Source organism: Dipteris shenzhenensis, chromosome 4, assembly GCF_047967505.1.
Source record: "Dipteris shenzhenensis isolate YYH24624 ecotype China chromosome 4, Dip_SZ_1.0, whole genome shotgun sequence".
Taxonomy (NCBI): domain Eukaryota; kingdom Viridiplantae; phylum Streptophyta; class Polypodiopsida; order Gleicheniales; family Dipteridaceae; genus Dipteris; species Dipteris shenzhenensis.
This window is the reverse complement of record NC_141599.1, coordinates 37965353-37985611: the sequence shown is the minus strand read 5'-3', so window position 1 is coordinate 37985611 and position 20259 is coordinate 37965353. Positions and strand designations below refer to the sequence as shown.

At 44.1% G+C, this 20259-nt stretch overlaps 1 protein-coding gene across 2 annotated transcripts in view; it reads right to left on the bottom strand.

Annotated features, from left to right (window-relative positions):
* Positions 1-20259, bottom strand: part of APP1 (aminopeptidase P1) — an 89872-nt gene that overhangs the window by 29022 nt on the left and 40591 nt on the right. For both annotated transcript variants that reach the window (XM_087373828.1, XM_087373827.1), the window contains exons 9-12: positions 14179-14245; positions 4957-5091; positions 4696-4776; positions 4396-4450 (exon numbers count right to left, since the gene is read on the bottom strand). In XM_087373828.1, coding sequence (XP_087229954.1) covers positions 4396-4450; positions 4696-4776; positions 4957-5091; positions 14179-14245 — 338 coding nt within the window. The remainder of the gene's footprint in view (positions 1-4395; positions 4451-4695; positions 4777-4956; positions 5092-14178; positions 14246-20259) is intronic.

Below are 20259 nucleotides of genomic sequence, written 5' to 3'. Positions count from 1 at the left end.
GGAAGCCCTCAAGGCTCTACTGAGCCAGAAGTGTCCTAGCGAAGATGGGCGAAGATGGCTCCGGCCTTCTTCCGGAACTCCTGAAAGATTATCTCCACCCCTTTCCGACTAGCATGCCAGGAGATTTTCGACACGGTCATCCTCCCTCAGTCCTTGAGCAGGGGGTGGATTTGTTTGATCCCGAAAGGGGGAGATAGATCAGACATCCGGCAATGGAGACCGGTCACTCTGCTTGATACTGCTTACAAGATCCTCGCCAAGTTCTTGAGCTTGTGGTTACAGCCCCATCTTACAGACATCATCCACGACACACAGACGGGGTTTTGTCTAGGAGCACAGCATCTTGGACAACATCTTCACTTTTTGGGAGGCAATGGATTGGTTCAAGGAGGAGTCACAGCCGTTGGCCATCCTTCTCTTGGATTTTGAGAAGGCCTATGACAAGGTGGAATGGTCCTTCCTGGAGGGCACTATGCAGAGATTGGGTTTCTCAGACAGATGGGTCAAAGGAGTTTCAGTGCTCTATGCAGGGAGCTCTAGCCAGATGCTTATCGGAGGACACACGGGCGAGGCCTTTCCTCTCTCGCGCTTGGTCCGCCAGGGCTGCCCACTTGCTCCCTTCCTCTTTTTGTTCGTGGAGGAGGCCTTGGGCTACTACTTGAGATCACAGGTGGCGGGCCTCACAGGGTTGAGGCTCCCAACCTGACAGGAGGAGGAACTGCTTGACTCTGAGTTTGCAGATGACACGGCCTTGTATGTTGAGGGCACCACAGCCAATTTGGAGAGAGTCAGGGGTGCCATGGCTATCTACTGCGAGGCCTCGGGTGCGTGGATCAACTGGACAAAGTCTATAGGTTTCTTCACGGGCCATGAGGAGACATAGGAGATCCGTGAGTGGGGGAGTGATTTTGGCTTCAGATGGATACCGTGGGGCCAGACAGCGAGATAGCTCGGTTGCCAGGTTGGTATTGGTATTACAGCAAAGCAACAGATTGCCCCGGTCCTTGAGAGTGTGGGGCGCAAGCTTCTCTACTGTGGCTAGGCCAAGCTTTCCCTAGCAGAGCATGCCTTAGTGGCAAACCAGGTCCTTCTCGCCATGGCCTAGTATATCGCCTCCTACTAGTGCTTTCACAAAGGATGCATTGGGCAGCTCCGACGATTGGTTCGAAACTTCCTTTGGGCAGGATTGGACGGCACGCGGAATACTAGAGACCGGGTCGCTTGGCAGACGGTGATCATGCCACAGCCTAGGTCGCTTGGCAGACGACGATCGTGCCACAGGCACTGGGAGGCTTGGGTATCATAGATCGGGAGATGCAAAGCAGATCCCTCTTGGGCAAGTTGGTTGTTCGCGGCCTCACTCCAGGTGCAGAGCCTTGGAAGCTCCTCTTACAGAGAGGGCTTCTCAGGAACACCGCACACACCGGAGGACAGTGGCAGCCTTCACACAAGTGGATCTTCTCAGAGGCTCCCCTTACAGGGAAGGGTTCCCCTTTGATGCAGAGCCTTCACAAGGTCTGGCAGAGACTAGCAAAGGGTCTCATTCGTGCTCCGCCCAGATGCAGAGAGGAGTTTGAGCGTCAGCCCTTTATGTGGCACCCAGAGATCCGAGATCAGGAGGGACGTATGCTTGGACAACGGACGCACATTGGTTGGGCACAAAGGGACAGTGGCCCAGCCGAGTCTTTTGGCAGATGGAGCAGATTACCCAGGGAGTTAGAGGCGAGGCGAGGCGAGGCGAGGCGCCGTAGCGCATCTACGAGGGACAGGGCAGCAGATGAGAGAGATCGACCTAGCCATCCTTGAGTCCTAGTGGGAGGGACTTCACGCTTGGAGGGACAACATTTGGCTGGGGCAGTTTTCTCGGACTGGTGTCACTTTGAGGATAATGATGCAAAGAGGCAACACACACCCCGGCTTCTACCGTGTAGGACCTGGAGGCCTACTCCATCCGCTCACTGAGAGGGACCTTGAGATGGATGGGAGTCTTGATGGGATTCATTGGCAGATGATCAGAGTGGTGGGACATTTGGGGAAGGAGTGGCACATTGACCCTCCCAGTATTTCGGAGTAGGATGCCGCTAGATGGCGCCTCTAGTTGTGGGAGGATAGACCCTTGAGGGAGGTCCAGTGGGATCCAAGAGAGTGGTTCTGGCCTTTCAAGGGCGGCCTTGCCGAGCAGATGGATGAGACGCCCTTCTTTTCCTATACCACACGGATTGGCAGGAAGCTTCAGACGGACTCTTCGAGGTGGACCCCCTCGAAGGACCGGCATTGGGTGACCCAGAGAGTGCCCCGGGATGTCCTTTCCAAGTTTTGGACACGGTTATGGTCCAGTTTGTGGCCGAGGAAGATATCCTACTTCTGCTAGCTGGCCGCCCACGGAGGCTTGCCCATCGGACCGTGGTTGGAGCAAATGTGAGTGGAGGGGCAGTGCCATTGTTGCTCTAGTGGTTTCTTGGAGACAATTCTGCACTGCCTTTGGAGCTGCCGTAGAGCAGCGAGGATATGGATGGGAGCCCTCAAGATCATGACCCGCATGCAGAGTCTTCAGAGGGACTACACCTGGGGGATGGTGGCCTGGTTGACAGAGGGAGGACACACGTTCCAGATCGATGAGGTCTCCCCAGCCTACCGGATATAGGGTCGGATCATACAGAGGACAGCACTCCATGAGGCAGTCCCTCCTGATAGCCTAGCTCCCCTTTCTCCTCCGGAGAACAACGTTTGGGAGGTGGTAGCCAGTATCACTACATGGAACATTTGGGTGGCTCGTTGCAGTCTCATGATGGGTGAGCATCAGGTTCCACCCTCGGCTACCATGGTCGCCATCTGGCAGGATATCATCTATACTCTACGCTCCACCTGGGAGCGTGGGACTCCAGCTCTAGAGCGACTATTGAGCGGCGTGCTCGATTCTGCAAGGCTTGGCCTGCAGGAGTCTTCTACATCTTCACTCCGCGAGGGATTCGCTGGTTGTATAGTCCCCCACTTGGCTGTTAGCCCCAGTACCAAAGATTCCCTAGGCAGTGAGCTGGGTTTATCTAAAACAGGCCGGTTTTTCTTTCAGCTTTTTCCTGGTTTTTCCATACTCAGCACCTTCAGGGCTGCTGTTTTGTATGAAGTCTTTCAAGCATTAATAAAAGGTTCCTTTCTTTGGAAAAAAAAAAGAAGAGAAATGGTGGAATTAGAGAGAGAGAGAGAGAAAGAGAAAGAAAGAAAGAAAGAAAGAAATTTTATTAAAGGTCCACGGAAGGCCATACATGGCCTATGGGACACAAAATCATCCGAAAGGAAAATACATCATCAACGATGCGCCAACTAGGTGGCCTCATCGTAATACAGCTAAGATGCCAAAAGCATATCATCGGAATTAGAGAGAGAGAGAGAGAGAGAGAGAGAGAGAGAGAGAGAGAGAGAGAGAGTACAAGAGCCAAAAGCATATCATAGCACAAGATTTTGCAAAGAGGCAGTGCCCTGACAATTTGGACCATGGAAGAGAACTCGGCAAGATTCCTCTTTACCCCCCCCCCCCAAAAAAAAAAAAGGGGAAAAGGAGTAGAGAAGAGTGGGAGATGAAGATAATGAAAAGAGGGATATACCCATTTCAAAGGTTCACCCTAATTTTTCAATGCAGCGAGTACAAGCTTGGGACCTACATCAACCTTCCCTACTACTACGGGAATCCCAAGCCTCTGATGCATAGGTAACATCCCTTGGACGTTGCGCCATGAAAGTGGAAAACTACATTATATACAATCGAAGAGTGCAAAACAGGAGTCCTGGAGAGGAACACGTCAGTCACCAGCACTCACCTCCCTTATGATTAGGGGCATTAAGAGGCTTAGAGGTATTTCTTGATGCCTCTTCCCTATTAAAGGAGTCCATGGCCCTATGTGGCTCTACTATGTAGAACCATTTAAGCCTTGACATTGGATATGACTAAGTGACTGTCAAAAGTTTTTGGTTTATCATTTTGTGACTTATCTGCATTCATGTGGCAGCCCCTTTTATATATGGATTTGATATATATATATATATATATATATATATAAGACTCAGTTCTCAGGCTCGCCTCTTACTCGTGTCGGAAGGATCTACATCTGTCTATCTTGGATGGTTATGTTTCCTATGGGTATATGTATATATCTTCAAATATTCTTAAAGTCTACTCTCCTCCCCCCAAAAATACAAATCTTACCCCTCTACGAATGTAAGAGTCTTATACCATACATACCTATTATGGCATGCCTCTTATGCTTCTTACCATTGTGACTTCAATGACACCAAAAAGAGGGTAGCCTCATCATTGCCCAGATTACACAATGTGACTTGATGCAATTACCAGTCAATAACAGTCAATAATAGTAAGTTTTAACTTCTTGCAAAACATACCATTGGTACCATTTGGGAAAACAGCTGTATCCAAAGCTATGTGACCTTTAAGGACCTGCGAAAAAGTGCAGCATAAACGTAAGTCCTTACAAATAATGACAGGACCTCAATTGCAGCAGGGCAAATAAGGTTGTGCTTTCTGGAGTAACCGATGTTTTTCTACTTAATTTAAATCCTAAGTTCTGGACAGTCCCTATAGGTTCCTATTCGTCCCAAGGAAAGAATCATTTTGAAATCAATAAAACAATGTTCGCAAAAAAAACGACAATCATGCAAAATAGGGAAAGGTGATGACTCTACCTGCGTATAGCATGATTTTTCATGGGCCGAGGGTTTGTCAAAGTGCATTGTTCGAGTAACATCTGTGGTTCCATCCAGATACTGACATGAAGTGCACATTCTAATTAATATTCATGCAATATAAAATGATTCTGGTGGACTGGCTTGAGGATCCTTCGACAATCCCATTTTACAGATAAATCATTTCCATTATTTTGACATTTCTTTGGGTTCCTTTTAAACAATTGATCAAAATTTGAAATTTTAAAAAATCCAACATACCTGTCCACCTGAATCACAAAGATAGATGCTCTCTGGTTGCATTTCAGCACATGTATCCGGTTCAGGGGCATAGTGGATGATGGCTGCATTGGCACCCACCGATGATATGGTCTCAAAGCTCAGGCCCATAAAAAGCTGCTTTCAGAATGATAACAGTCAGCCTTATTCATAGAATTCCCTATTAGTGACTTCTCTTTAACCTTGATTCAAAACACCAATCATCACTCTTGCAATAAAAGTCCATATTCTGCGTCAAGAAACAAAGCATTTCTTTAATCAAAATGTATTGTTGAAGGCATCCAACTTTGAAGTGCAGTAACTAGCCATTCATGATTTTAAGCATTAACTGGCGATAAAGTAGGCATCATCAAAGAACTCGTTGACACAACCTACCAGCCTCCTTACAAAGACATTGAGAAGCAAAACAGATCGCATATGACTTAATGCTACTTAACTCCTTTTCTCAGGAAAGAAAAAAAAGCTAATTCCACCAGAACTTGGCTCTTACACCAAGAAAAGAAGCAAAAGGCTAGCTTCCTCTACAAAGCCCTACCATACATTTTGTGACTTCCCTTGCTAAGAAATTTCGATGCACAAAGACCAGCTCTATCCATTAAATTTTGCCTTTTCAGAGGACCCAATATTACTTCCCCATACTCAGTCATAAATGAGACCATTTAGCTCATAAGATATGTCCAAACTTTACCTCCTTTTGTCACTAAAGAGGGCCTAGTGTCCTTGATTGTTTGAAGACACCCACATACCTACACTTTTTCTACATTACATATACAGATTACTCTTGGACAAATTATTTTCCTTTACTTTATTTGTTCTTTTATGCGCATATGTCTACTGACCACACGTGAGTTTCTTTGCATGATTTCTTGTGTGACGGGTGTTCACGCCCCGGCCGGTTCTTTTCTAAAATTCTTTACACATGGTTATTTACAATTTAGAGGTTACCTCTTATCCTGGCTGATCACCATATATGCTACCTTCAGTGTAGCTTTGTCACCCACCACATTGAAATATAACTGATGGTTCTAGTTTGGGTAAATTTTGATTGTCTAGTCAAGTAATGCGCCTAGGAAGTCTAAGGTTGTATTTGTACTTAAATATTATTCTAATCTAGAATATCTAATTAGATATTGCAATTTACAAAATTTGTAAACCGAATTTAGTCACTTCACCTACTTTTAGGGCTTTCTCTTTCAATTCGAGAAAGCATTAAATTGACGAATTTGCAATTGTTTTCATAGTCTCTTCTAGCTTCCTACCATCAGTACCTACACTTGTTCATGATTCAGGAGGCTCCACTCCTAATTGTGATTTTCCTTGGAGTAGGATACAACAAAGAGGCGAAGCTAGGTGACAAATCACAGAAGCAAAACAACTTCTGGTAGAATTGCAATTTGGTTTGTCTCTCCGCTGCTCAACGCTGACCCAATTAGCTCTGCTTGCAAATTATAATTTGTGATTGGTCTTGCCTCCTTTTTTTCTTTTTTTTTTTCAAGAAAGAGACTTCTATTAAGTAAAAGAAAAAACCCGCGAGAGCAAGCTCAAAGCGGAATACATCATGAAACCATGAGGATAAATAAACCCCCTCAAAATGAGGTGGAAAACAACCAAGGCTAAGGCTGAAAGTGTCACCTCAACCCTATAAGAGTCTCAGAGAAGAAAGGAGAATCCTTCCATTCCCTGAAGAAAGAAGCCCTCCTAGTTGAGGCTGCACGGGAGTCTCCCTGCATGCTCGTCCATACGGCCATCAAAGTATGTATGGTGTCTATCCAGATTGTCTATCCAGATACTAGCCAATGTGTGCAAGGGATGAACCTGAGTTCCCTCCAATGCCTCTGTGCATCTGGCTATCCAGATATGCCAGGCTGCTATGCCCGCCAATATCTCCCAAGAGGTATCCACAGAGGCATGTACCACTGCAAAAGGAAGGTGTGGTACCACATCCAAAGAACAAAACTCAACTTGACGATGTCGAATCGAAATGGCCCAAGAAGAGTCATGTCTCTCATAAAAGACCTGAGGCCCAGTAAGAGAGAGCCAAGCCACTGAGCCCCATGTCATAAAGAATGGGGAGTACACAAAGTGACTGAAAATCTTGGCTACCCCCATCCAAATCATCCTCGCTTGTCTGCAATCCCATAAGCAATGCCGAATCGTCTCCAAAGCAGAGAGGCAACGAGGGCAAGTAGGGTCGGCTTCAAATCTGGATCTCCAAAGGTTCACTACAATCCCACCATGGATAGAAAGCCAAAAGAAAAGCGTGATCTTTCTATTCTTGTGGGATTTCCAGAGTCTCCTCCAGAAGCACCTCAGCAAATCCGCAGTGATATCAAATGCCTCCCAATGAGGAACTCTGGAAGGTCTCCAACCTCTACTACTGAGCTAGAATCTCCTTGCATTACTGACCGTGTAGCGAAAGAAGGGGATGCTCTTCTCTCGATGCCCTGCGTCAAGTCTTGCCTCCTTTTAGCCTGACAATTTGCAGAAAATTCCCTTGTATCTTGCTTCGCCATGCTATTTACATATTACAGTCATCCAACTCCTTATTTTGCACAAATTGATTTCATGATGCTAAAATTCATTTTTCACAAATAAGCACACGTGGGAGGTAAATTTACTTACGTCTAGCCTATTTAATCTATGTTCTAAGAGTCCTCCCTAAGTTGAATTGGAAAATATTTATTTCTAGATATTTTCTAACTAGAATTCCTAGAGCTAACTATTTCTAACATGAAATGTTGTGTTTCACAATTTGAGAAATAGGTTGGTTCCTGCACAATGAACTCATACATCTCAGCCTTAGTGTTTTGCTGAGATTGGGCTTTACCTATAGAAATTTTGGACCATTTTGCAGCTAGACATCTCCAAGACTAGCCAGCTCCACTTCTATGTGTTACTGGTTTTCTGGATGCACCTTGGGTTGTGTTTGAGGATCTGTATTACTATTCTAATTGAAGCCTTGCATCATTGAAATAACGAAAATATGCATAGGTTAGCCTAGGTAGAGGGTGTATCTCATTCACACCCATCAAGTGCCAATGTATTTTCTTCATTACCTACTCCCCATGTGAATTTTCAATGATAGTGTAATTGTTAATCCTTGTTTAATCGCTATTTGAAGTTTTAAGTTTGTTAAGTAATTAACTAAAAACTGTGCTTTTGCTATAGCACAACTCTGACATGTATCAAAGCTTGCTTTCCTTTGCAATTCAAAATCTTGGTAGACCTTGGTACATGCCCTTAGGTTGGCTTAGAAATGTGTTGTTTGAGAGTCCGTGTACAATACCCTACGCTTCCTCATGGTGAATACCAAGAGAACGAAAGGAGAATCAGCAAAGCAAGTAGCCCTGGTGATCAAGAAGACTATGCCCACAAAGCAACGCAAGACTACGAGACATGTTGATTGGACGTGTCTAGTTCACTCGGAGACAGAGGAGGAGAAGACTTCAGTGATATGGGAGACCAGGGTAGAACCTATTGGGGATGAAGGGGCACTAAATTTGTTGCAGCTTTTTGATGGCTTCAAAGATAGAATAGAGTAGTGCATGAGGTATTTCTAGGGTTGAGCTCACTTTACATGTGACAATGGCTCTCTCTCACCGCCATATTTTTTTTAATCGTTATTTTTACTAGTGTGTAGGTTTAAGATTTAGGAATTAGGGCTTAGGGATTAGTATTTAGGGCCTAAGTTTTAGTTTCTAGGGTCAAGGGTTTAGAATCTCAAATCTAGGATGTAGGGTTTAGGGTAGATTCGTAGAGTAGAAAAAACAATAAATATGCATTCCAAACCATGAAAATGATATCAAATGGGTATGATAATTTTCCTAAGCCAAAAATTAAGTAAGTTTAAGGCCTATTCAAAGTATCATACCCAACAAAGAAAATTCATATTGGATGAACATGAGAGGCATCAATGCATATTTGTTTACATCGAGGCATCATGCATGGTAAAAAACAAGGAAATATGCATTTCAAACCATGGAACCAATATCCAATGGATATGATACTTTACACAACCATGCTTGAGATCTCATTTTTACAGACCACACATATGTATTCTTCTATGTGAGTCTGACGGGACTTCACATCCCGGTTGGACATCTTCTGCTACCGTGTGCACATCTTCATAGGCGGTTCAAAGTACTCTCTTTACATGGCTGATCGCCATGCATTGCTATCTCCAGTATAGCACTTCTCACCTTCAGTGTGACCCTTTTCGGACATCAGATCTCTTATCGTCTTTAGCATGATCTATCGCCTTGAATCACCTTCAATGTGGCTCTATCACCGTCAGTGCGATCTACCATCTTCAATACAGTCTTAATTTGCCATCTCCAGCATGGCCTATGTTTACCACCCATGGCCTATCTATCAACCTGCTCCTGCTGCCCATCCATCGCCTATTTCACCCGCTCCTCATGTTGTTGCACATCACCTATTCCTCCCGCCTCTCTTGCTTCTGTTCATCGCACTGTTTTCAGCCATCCTCTTACTTATTTTTCCTGCTGTCTCTTGACTCTATTGCTACAGACTTGAACGCCCTATTTCAGCCTCTGCTGTGCGTAAATCCTGATCAAACAGGGTATTCTATTCTGACCAATTGCTTCTTTATTTTCAGGTTTTGTTTTTTCTCTCTAGACGTTCTCTCTCTCTAGATGCCTTCTCGCAAGACTCTCTCTCTCTCTAGATGATTCTCTCTCTAGACGTTTTCTCTCTTTAGATATCTTCTCTCTCTAGCAGCGAACCTTTGGTCTATAAGGTGCAATTGATGGTTGAGCTATTTCTATTGCCTTGTTTCAAAATCATTTTTTGCTTTTGGTTGATCTTGAAGGCGTTTGATTTCAGCTCTAACCTGTGCTTTTTTTTTTTGGATAGATAGGGTTTTGCCTGCGTTGAAAAGATTGATATTTCTAGAGTCTAAGGTTTCTATACTAACCCTAACGGGTAGAATATGAGTTTCCTGTGTTTAAGGGATAAGGAGGAGGAGCAACACAGTTTATGTGGCTTTCTGCACTTCGTACTAGGCCAGCGGCGGCTGCCAGTTGTTACTTTCTTGGATGATCCTCAATCATACGTATATATGAGTCCCAATTTGGAAAGGAACATAATTGTAATAGTCCTATATTTGAGTCTTGGTCTAGAACTCTAGATTTCCTAGACAGGGTTTTGTCCTAAAATCTATACTACCATTTTAGTGAGGCTAAGCATCATCGAGTATTTAAAAAATACAATTGGGTTTACCCAGTTAGGGGGAGCGGCCTCATTCCTTCTCCGTCGGGTTCTGTCTCTTTTATCTTATGTTGCTATGTGGATGTATGTGGTATGAATACATTTAAAGTTGCGGTATTTTATGTGGAATTATTTAAGTTCATAAGTTATTTAACTGGAAATCACACTTCCATGTAAGCACAACTTTGACATTACATGAGATTTATACAAGGAAAAGCAAAATTTTCACATGGAAACCTAGAGCAAAATCAACTTTTGAGCAGATAAAAAAAGCTCTAACATCAAGACTAGTTGAGTCCTAAGGTGGATGCAATGAAGGACTAGTATGCAGAGGATGGGAATTTTGCAAGGCTCAATGATCAGTTGTCTAATGGACAGCAGCATTTGCATTATACTTTCAGAGATGGATTCCTTCATATGCATGGTCGTCTCTGGTGTTACAAGCAGTTTTGGCCTAGCGTGCAGGGCATCGATGTGCTGATACTTTAGTGAAAACAGTTGAGACTTTCTTTGGCCAGCTTTGTGACAAGTTGAGGATGCTTGTGTAAGGACTTGCATCGTATGGTAACATATCAGTGGTGTAGCTTACTGCTTGAAGCTACCAGATCTTTGCAAGATTCATAATTATTCAAATGTAAATCTTCTCAAACTTTTCCAGGAGATGTGCCAGAAGTTGAGGGACTTGATGAGATCTTAGTTCCAGAGCAGGTATTGGCACATAAGGAAAGAAAGTATAGGTAAAGTTTCTATCTGGTGAAGTTTTGGAATCATTTACCATTGTATGCGAAGTAGTTGGACGAGGGTGATCTGGCATATACACCTCAATTGTTGTAGATTTACCTGGAAGCTTCATAGCTTGAGCCAACTTCAAGTGTGGCTCGTTCAGGCTCAGCAGAGCATAGGTCTGAAGCATTGCTTGATGCTCAAGAGAGGGGTAGTGCCTCTGTCTCTTTGTTACAGATAGGCTCAGATATCTAGAGGTCGGTTGGTGACATTGTATGCTTCACCCGAGGCACTGCTTGCTAATGGTACATCTGCCTTGGGACTTCTATGATCAGTGAACTAGTCACTATGAGGTTTTTGCAGTGTATATGGATTGCTACCCTAGGTCCTGAACAATCATATATGCTATGCGAGTTTCTAATACATGCTTTAATGATGGTATCTTCACATGTATTTCAGATGCAATCAAGGTCACTTGCCATGTCAAAAAAGACATGGTTTCTAATGCATGTCAGCCTCTTTCCTCTCAAAGCCTTATTGATATAGATTATGCTTGGGATGCTTTTGTTGCTCGCATGCAATCTGTTATCAGATACCTATGGTAAGAATTATATGAAGACTCTGCGGGCAAATGTAGCTCAAGCAAAACAGACTCGCCAATCTTTAACTGAGCTCAGCCATTTTCGGCCTCTCTTGGAAAAAAGGGATTGTCAAGCTCATTCCGAAAAAGAATATATGTGAATCCCTGGCTGATTGGAGGCCAATTACCCTTATGCCTGTTGTTTACAAGATCATCACCAAGATGGTAGTTGATCGCATTAAAGGGTATATGCATGATGGCCTTTATCCTGCTCAATATAGTTTTGTTCCTCGACAGCATATTACAGATAATATTGCTAATGCATATGTCAGTATACAATATGCCAGATATATAGAGCAGGATGTTTTACTATTATAGGTTGACATTGCTAAAGCTTTTGACACAATTCAATGGGATTTCATTTCACAGACTATGCGTGTCTTGGGTTTTGGTCAAAAACTGCAGAATATTATTTTTTGGCTTTACAGTGATAGTAAGACTACTTACATACTCTCGGGAGATATTTCTCAGTGTTCAGTTCGTCAGGGCTGTCCACTTAGTGCATTGCTTTATGCTATGGCTACCCATCCCATGCTTCAGTATATGGATCATCTGGTGGCAATAGATAGGCTTCATGGTTTGGACATTCCCGGCAGTGGTACACTGATTGCTCAAGCATATGCTGATGATTCTTTTTTTACTCCAAGGAATACTCGGCAGGATTTATCCTCTCTCATGCAAGCACTCTCTCTTTTTGGTTTGGCTACTGGACCTCATGTTAGTTTTCAGAAATCCAAATTGTTACCTTTGCATTCCAAGGAATGGAATTCTCTCTTATGGCCTGGGGAAATTGTTCAACCAAATCAACTAGTTCGTCACTTGGGCTATCCTCTTGGTTGGATTATAACTCGCCGACAACAATCTGATTGGGTCTTGGCAAAACCGAAGAAGAAACTTGAATACTGGAAACTGGCCATATGGCCTTTGCATGTCAGTTCAATCCATTCTTATGGCATACATTCAGTTTTATTTGCCCTTGATCATGTTCAACAAAGGGCATCTTTCAGCCTTCATCTCTCTGGTTATGGAAGCCTTTTGGCGCTCTAAACATCGCAAAAAAAGCTTACGGTTACTTTCAGTGCACCATTTATGTTCTCCCAAGATGCATGGAGGACTTAATATTCTAAATCTTTATGTACATATTCTTGCTCATAAAGGAAAAATGGTGCTGCAATTTATGCAGGGTTCTCAGCCATGGGCTGCTATGATGCATCATTTGCTCTCTCAACTTACTACACCTGCTTTTGGTTATTGGCAGCCTACTCCCTGGGATTTTATTTAAGGTTCTATTGAGGGAAAAATCAAAGGCTGCCCACTCATCTCCAAAATGTTGATCGACTGGAAATATATTCTATCTCACTTGAAATGGAATGGTAGGGATTCTTTACAGGGCAATTCTTTACGTTCTGAAAGCATACATTGTTCAAGAGCAATTTCCCCTTTGTTGGCTTGGCAAGAGCCTCGACGTTCTTATTTCCTAAGTATTAAAAGGATCCATTCTGTTGCAGATGTGATTCATGATGATGAGATCCCTCTTTCTTTTCCTCAGGCTGCTGCAAAATTCAGTCTTGGCATGCATTACCGTCCTTTTTGGTATCATATTACTCATATGCTTCAACCTTATATTCCAATACCTCCTTTGCAAATTCAGGATCGGCTTCAAGACTGGACACTTCATTTGCCAAGGTTGGCATGTCGTCCCTTGAAGCTGTCTCACATAACAGTTTCTTCTTTGTATAAGGTTCTTTAGCCCTTGCCTTGGGTTTCGCAACGGGCAAACAACCTTTGGCATATGAATCGTCCCGCAAAATGGTGGCAACGGAGATTGCGCAAGATTTGGAAATCTAAATTTCCTCTTTGACAACAGTTTTTTTCTAGAGAATATTGCTAGAGTTCTTCCATCTGGACGGTTTTTGTCACGCAGACATGTTTCGCCTCCTATTTGTCACAGATGCTTGGCTCCACAAAGTCAGTGCCTCATCTTCTTTGGCATTGATCTCACACTCCTGACTTTTTGGGATTGCTCCGCCAGTGTTTACAAACCAGATTTCCCAGTGCAGCTTTTGGAAAATCTTTCTAGTTATTTGGGATTCACCCACACCGACAAGGTTTTGATTTGTTTTTTGTATGGGTTCAATATTAGGCACTATGGACTCTCTGGAAAGATAGAAATCATAGAGTCTTTAATGATCCCTTTTTCCTCCTATACTCCTTCAGTTAATTGCACAGCTAGTGGAGATCATTGCTCTTTCTTATATCTTAGTATTACTCAATCCTATGGCACTCTTTGCAGCAATCTTTTCTTGATTGCTTGCAAATGGGGACTTTTGATCATGATTTATATTTGTCATATCTTAAAATCTTCCCTTGATGTACTTGAGCACATCCTACTTTGGGATTGTGACTGTGTAGTATAAAAATAACTCTTTTCACTCAAAAAAAAAAAAAGTGTGTGTGTGTGTGTGTGTGTGTGTGTGTGTGTGTGAGAGAGAGAGGTTCTTTTCTATGGGCGTTGACACATATGATCTTTATCCATTTTTCATTTAATGTGGCAATCAAAAGCCCACATTCAAAGCATAACAAAACAGTCCATTGGAAAAGTTGATGACAACCTCTTGCTTTGCTCGAAACTCCTCCAATTTGTCACTTACAGACACCTCAGTCAACTTCTCTTCTTCTCTACATAAGTCCAAAACCAAAACAGCAAATCAAATCGCTAAGAATATGCCCATTCATGCAAGTTATTCAGAAAAAAGAGAAAACCTCGTTAACCTTCTTCACTTCACCGAGCATGTGAGTCAGTTGGTAGAAAAATGAGAGTCTTTTTGAAACAGGGCACAAAGACACAAGGGTACTAAATTTCACAATCAATTCAAAGAAAGAAAAATTCATCCACACCAGCAAGACAACATGAAAACTCATAATAGAAATACCTCAGCTAAGCAAGCTTAGATAATATTCCATACAAATATATACCTTTGTAAGACTAGAATAAGTCCAATCATACAAATTTAGAATTCCATAACCCAATGGCATTGCGAATAGATAGAGAGAGTTGATAGGGAGAAAAAGGTGTACTAATAACTGAACCTTTTATGTCATCAACCGAGCACGAAGTTACCCATGTATTAAGACTGTTTAACTAAGCTTACATTACTGATTTTTTATAGAAATTCTGGTCTCATTATTTTTGTCATCAAAAGGACCGTCAATGGCTTAAGTAAGCTAGCCGCCTTCTTGTGGGAAGCCTTGACTTTTTGGCATCTCTGACAATTCTTAACATAGTCGTATACGTCCTTCCGCAATTTTGGCCAATAGAAATAGCGGTCTAACTTCTCCAAAGTACCATTGATACCTCGATGACCACCAATGAGGGCATCATGAACAAGTAACTGTCGTTTTTCTTTAAGCACACACAATCTTTTCTTATAGAAAAGCCAACCGTCCTCTACTGAGTAATGGCCTAGAGCAAGAGTCGTGGCTAACTACAACTGAGTGCCAAACTCTGCTGACTCCGCATACTATCAACATCCTTTCCTTTGATTTCAACCACAATGGCCTTCTCAATGGTTTGGATTGAACCTTTCCGACTTGCGTCGGCAACGGGGTTGTATTTCTCGGGAACGTACTCGATCATTCCCCCACTGCTGGAATATCTGGCTCCACCGATGCTGCCGATCACTTCATTGTGAACTAGGCACTGTCTAAAGCCACTTAAGGGCTTGGTGATCTGTCTTGACCGTGAAAGTCCGTCCGTGGAGGAAAGGCTTGCAATGTTTTAATGCCTGGATGACACCGAGGAGCTCTCTATCATAAACTGAATAGTTCTTTTCGGCATCGTTGAGCGATCTGTTGTAATATGCCACAGGCCTATCCTCTTGCTGTAAAACTACCCTGATGGCGACATTGCTAGCGTCTGTAATTACCAGAAATGGATCATCCCAAGAGGCGATCTTCATAGCTCGTGCTATTGTGGCTAATAGTTGTAAGTCATGGAAGGCTTGCAAAGCTTTGTCTGTAACTTGAATTTTATATATGCATGTCTTAACTCCTTTAACAAATTTGTAAGAGGGGCTACATGTGTTGAGAATCTATCCATGTGTGAGCTGTAGGCTTGACACAAACCCACAAAGGACCGGATCTCTTGAGCTATCGTCGGGACAGCCCAACTGGTGATAGCTTGAATCTTCTCTGGGTCTAAGCGAATCCCTTGAGCACTAATCATGTATCCCAAATACTGGATCTCCATCAGCCCGAACTCACTTTTCTTTGCGTTGAGGTATAGCTGATTATCGCGCAGCAACAATTGTAGGGCACATCGCACATCCTTTATATGCTGCTCTACTATAGCAGAAAATATAAGGATATCATCGAGAAAGATGAACAGGCACTTCCCAACATAATATGCAAATACCCGAGACATCATCTTATTGAACGCTAGTGGTGCATTCTTTAGACCAAATGGCATGACTACGAACGCGTAAAGAGCTCGCTCTGTCCGAAAAGCCGTCTATGGGATGTCAGCTTCAAAAATACGGACTTGGTGGTAGCCACTCTTGAGATTGATTTTTGAGAAAAAACTGCACCATTGAGTCTTTCCAAGATGTACTCGATGCCGAGCATAGGGAACTTGTTACACACTGTACGTTTGTTGAGTGCTCTGTAGTCTACATATAATCGTGCAGACTTATCCTTCTTTGCCACAAATAGAATGGGTGTCCTTCTTTGCCACAAATAGAATGGGCGCAACGAATGGTGAAGATGATGGTCTAATAAACCCTGCACGCAGTAACTGAGACAATTGTTGCTCTAATTCCCCCTCCATAAGTTTAGACAATCAGTAAGGAAAGTTACTTGGAGGCGTGGAGTCCGGAATCAAATCAATACGATGATCTTCCGGTTTGTCAAGAGGTAGTTGGGGTCGTAGATCATCTCGGAGCTTGGAACTCCATGGCTTGCCCCATCGAAGGAGCAGCTTGAACTGCAATGATCTGGCACTGGACATAAACAAGTGCACACATGGCACCCTTGCCGACGGCACAACCTACTTGAATATGAGATTTTAATGACATCCCTAGTATGCTCCGATCACCGCGTATCTCGGCGAGCTCAGGTAAACCTTCCACAATCGTGAAGGTGTCCTGTCGTCAATCAGGCATCGTTTCATGCTCATGAAAGCACTGAATTTCTAGGATCATGGCGCACCCATCAAAGGTGTCAAAATGAAATCCCGCGTAAAAATAGCCTTCTGAACTGAAAAAGTAAAATGGATGGCCTTATGAGTGATGTGTGCGCGCAAGCCGCATGCGTGAACCCATCCAATGCAAACTCGTGAGGCACCAAAGTGCACCCCACTGTCTTGGCAAGCTGAGGGGAGATGGCATCTTCTGAACTCCCCATGTCGAATAGAACAATGAACTAATGCCCCGTAGCTGTGCCATACGCTCAAATGAGCGCCTTCTTTTGGTTTGAGAGGTCGCGCTCCTTACCTTGAAAGACCACCGTGGGAACGGCGTTCAAAGCAGGGAAGACGGCATTTGTAACTGAGGATGGTGGCGGGGCTGGAAGAGCCAATACATTGGCGACGGACTAGGCGCTTTTGCAACCTTCTCCGCAAGCCACTTTGGACAATCCTTCTTGCCATGCCCAACGATGTAGTGGCAATGAAAGCAACGATATTATTGTTGAACCGCTTTTGTTTGTCGAGCTGTAGATAGCCTCCCGTAATGCTCGCTTTAGCCTTCTCATCCAGAATCATCTATGGCTTGGACTTCTTTTGACCAGAAGCATGGCCGTCTTTCTTTTGGTACCGGTTGTCTTCTTCTTATCCTTACCCGCTGTGTTGTTTGACTGCTACGAGGCTTTAGAATCTTTCTGGACCTGCTTGGCCTTTCCTCCATTCAACATCATCTTTTGATTCTGGGCGAGGGTCAACGTCCGCTAGTAATCGGGCGAGCCAAAATTTCGGATGATAAAACGGATGTTACTGTCCAATCCTCGAATGAATTGCTTCATCTTCTCACTCTCAGACACGCCCAACTGCTGCGCCAAAGTGATGACCTGGTTGTTGTAAGTCAACACAGGCAAACCATTTTCGGAGAGACGAGAGAACTCATCCTCCAAGTTACGCATATACTGCAACGGTAGAAAACGAGCTTTGAGGTCGATAACAAACGTTACCCAAACAAAATTCGTCTTAAAAGTTGTTAGGGGTTCGTATGCTTACTAGCCCAATGTTGCCACCGGGTAACCGCCTCACCGGTAAAATGAGAGGCTGCTAGGTGGACTTTGTCTTGCTCATCTTTAATCCGCGATAGCGAAAAATGAGCTACGAGCTGATGAATGAACTGAAGAATAGTTGTCACACTTACCATCGTACTTAACGAAACTTGGAGTGGACTGGGTGAGTGGTGTTACCTTTGTCGATGACGAAGCTATGGCGGTGACTGTTGTTGCGCTCAAACTTGCCTGCATAGTGGCTAACATCTATTTGTATTAGAGAAGCATCGCCTCTCCATCTAGCTTTTGTTGCCTCTCTGCCTGGGCAAGCTCCACGCATCGCAGTGCCTCCTCATTCTTGCATTCCTCACGCATCAACAAGAGCAGTTTTTCAAAATATGTGGTTCCTCTTTCTTCCAGCGACTTTTTTGCTTCTTTTTTCTCCAGACGTTGTTTTGTCTGGTCCAGATGTCCTCTGCTTTCTTCTAGTTGGGATGAGTGTTCTTCGAGTTGATGCAGGAAGACCTACTTAGAGAACTGAGAAATACAAATAACACTCTTTGAGAGAGCACGGAAACGTGCTTCTGAAGAGTATAGTATGCACACGTATAGCAGACCCAAAGACAATGCCGACCAATACCGAGACCTTGATGCTGTCCATACTAACAATGTAGGGCACTTCTGCAAGTGCAAGGAAGAGGCTTGTGCTGTCCACCGGAATGCAGGGTTACTGCATGAGTGAGAGACTGAAATCTAGGAGTAATAGATTCTAAAGAGACTGAGAGATGACTGAAATATAGAGCTGAGAAGTGAGCTGTGTAAACATGTAAAGAAAGCTGTAAAAAGTTGCTGAAACAGTACCCTAACCTTACTCCGTTTGCTGGTCCGAAACCTCAACTGTGGTACTGCGTATACACCTTCCGAAGAGGCTGAACTGAAGGCCAATGGCTGAGGCTGATCAGTGCCAACTCCGGAGGTGTTCAGGGCTGCACACAAGAGGCTGGAGGGGAGCTGTTTGGAGTGATGAAGGCTGGGGAGCTGGATGATAGGCTTCCCATCCTCTTGGAGCACTACCACCATTGTGCCAATACACAAAGCAGAGGACCCCATGGACATTGGGAACTACCATACTCTCATGATGGGGGGCCACACTTTGGCTAAGATCTATGGATCGGTACTACAAAGGGAGATTAGCAATCACACAGAGGCGCATGGACAGCCGACTCTAGGACAGGCAGGTTTCTAACGACAACACTCCACCCTTGATCACATCTTCACTTTGAGAGCCCTCATTGAGACGACAAGATCGTCTATGCTAGCTTTGTAGACTTCCAGAAGGCCTTCGACACTATCCCACACTCCTGTCTAATCAAGAGGCTTCAGGAGATGCAGATCCTAGAGGTCTTGATTTGGGAGGTGATGAGCTTATATGAGTCCGTTAGAGGGAGAGTTCTTGCCTCGAGAGGTCTATCTAACTGGATTGAGAGCACCATCGATGTGCAGCAGGGGTGTCCTCTATCACTGACTCTCTTTGGGCTCTATATTGATGAGATCACATCTTTTATTGACCGTCTGGAAGGTGAGGGATCACTATTGGCAGCTTTAATGATATAGATTTTGCTCTATGCGGATGACATAGTCCTTATATCATCCTCACCAGAGGGACTGCTAAGGCATTGGAGGTGTTTTGCAGGGAGAGAGACTTGACAGTCAACCTTGGGAAAGCCAAGGTCATGATCTTCAACACCTAACCCGACATAGTTTCACTTACCGAGGCGAGCCAGTGGAGATCGTGCAGTCCTATGCATACTTGGGGGCAATTTTCTCAAGGCCAACCCTCAGGGTCACTCATACAACCATAACATGGTCACATGCGGATAAGAAGCTTTAGCCCGACTTGAGAGGTATTGCTTTTAGGCACATTTTCAGGACCCCCTACGAAGGGGTGGCTTTTCGACATACTAGTGAGACTGACTGCCATGCATGCAACACCCTTCCACGGGAGTGACTTCTCAGCGACAGATTGGAGGAGATTTGAGCGGCTATAGGTGATTATGGGTTCTAGGATGATGCGGAATAAGCCCTCAGCCCCCCATCAGATAGTGCAGGCATAGTTTTCCATGACACCTCTTCAGGTTGATGCTCTTTTTTTAGACAGTGACTTTCCTCCACAGACTATGGACCTTACCTCACTGGAGATTACCGAGACTAGCACTACAGTCGTCCATATAGCTAGCAGAGAGTGAGGCCGACACGGTTTGGTATGCATGTGTATCCGCATTGTTCGCCAGTCATGGACCGGCTCCCCCGTCCTGTACAGCATGGATGCACCGCCCGAGTCGATCCCTGGAGATGAGATTAACTGTATCATACGATTAGACCTCCTCCAATTACATAACATGCTTTGGGGGGGGGGGGGGGACAATGCTTCGTACCAAGGTGCAATTCTATTGCAACCATTTCTCGAGGTCATC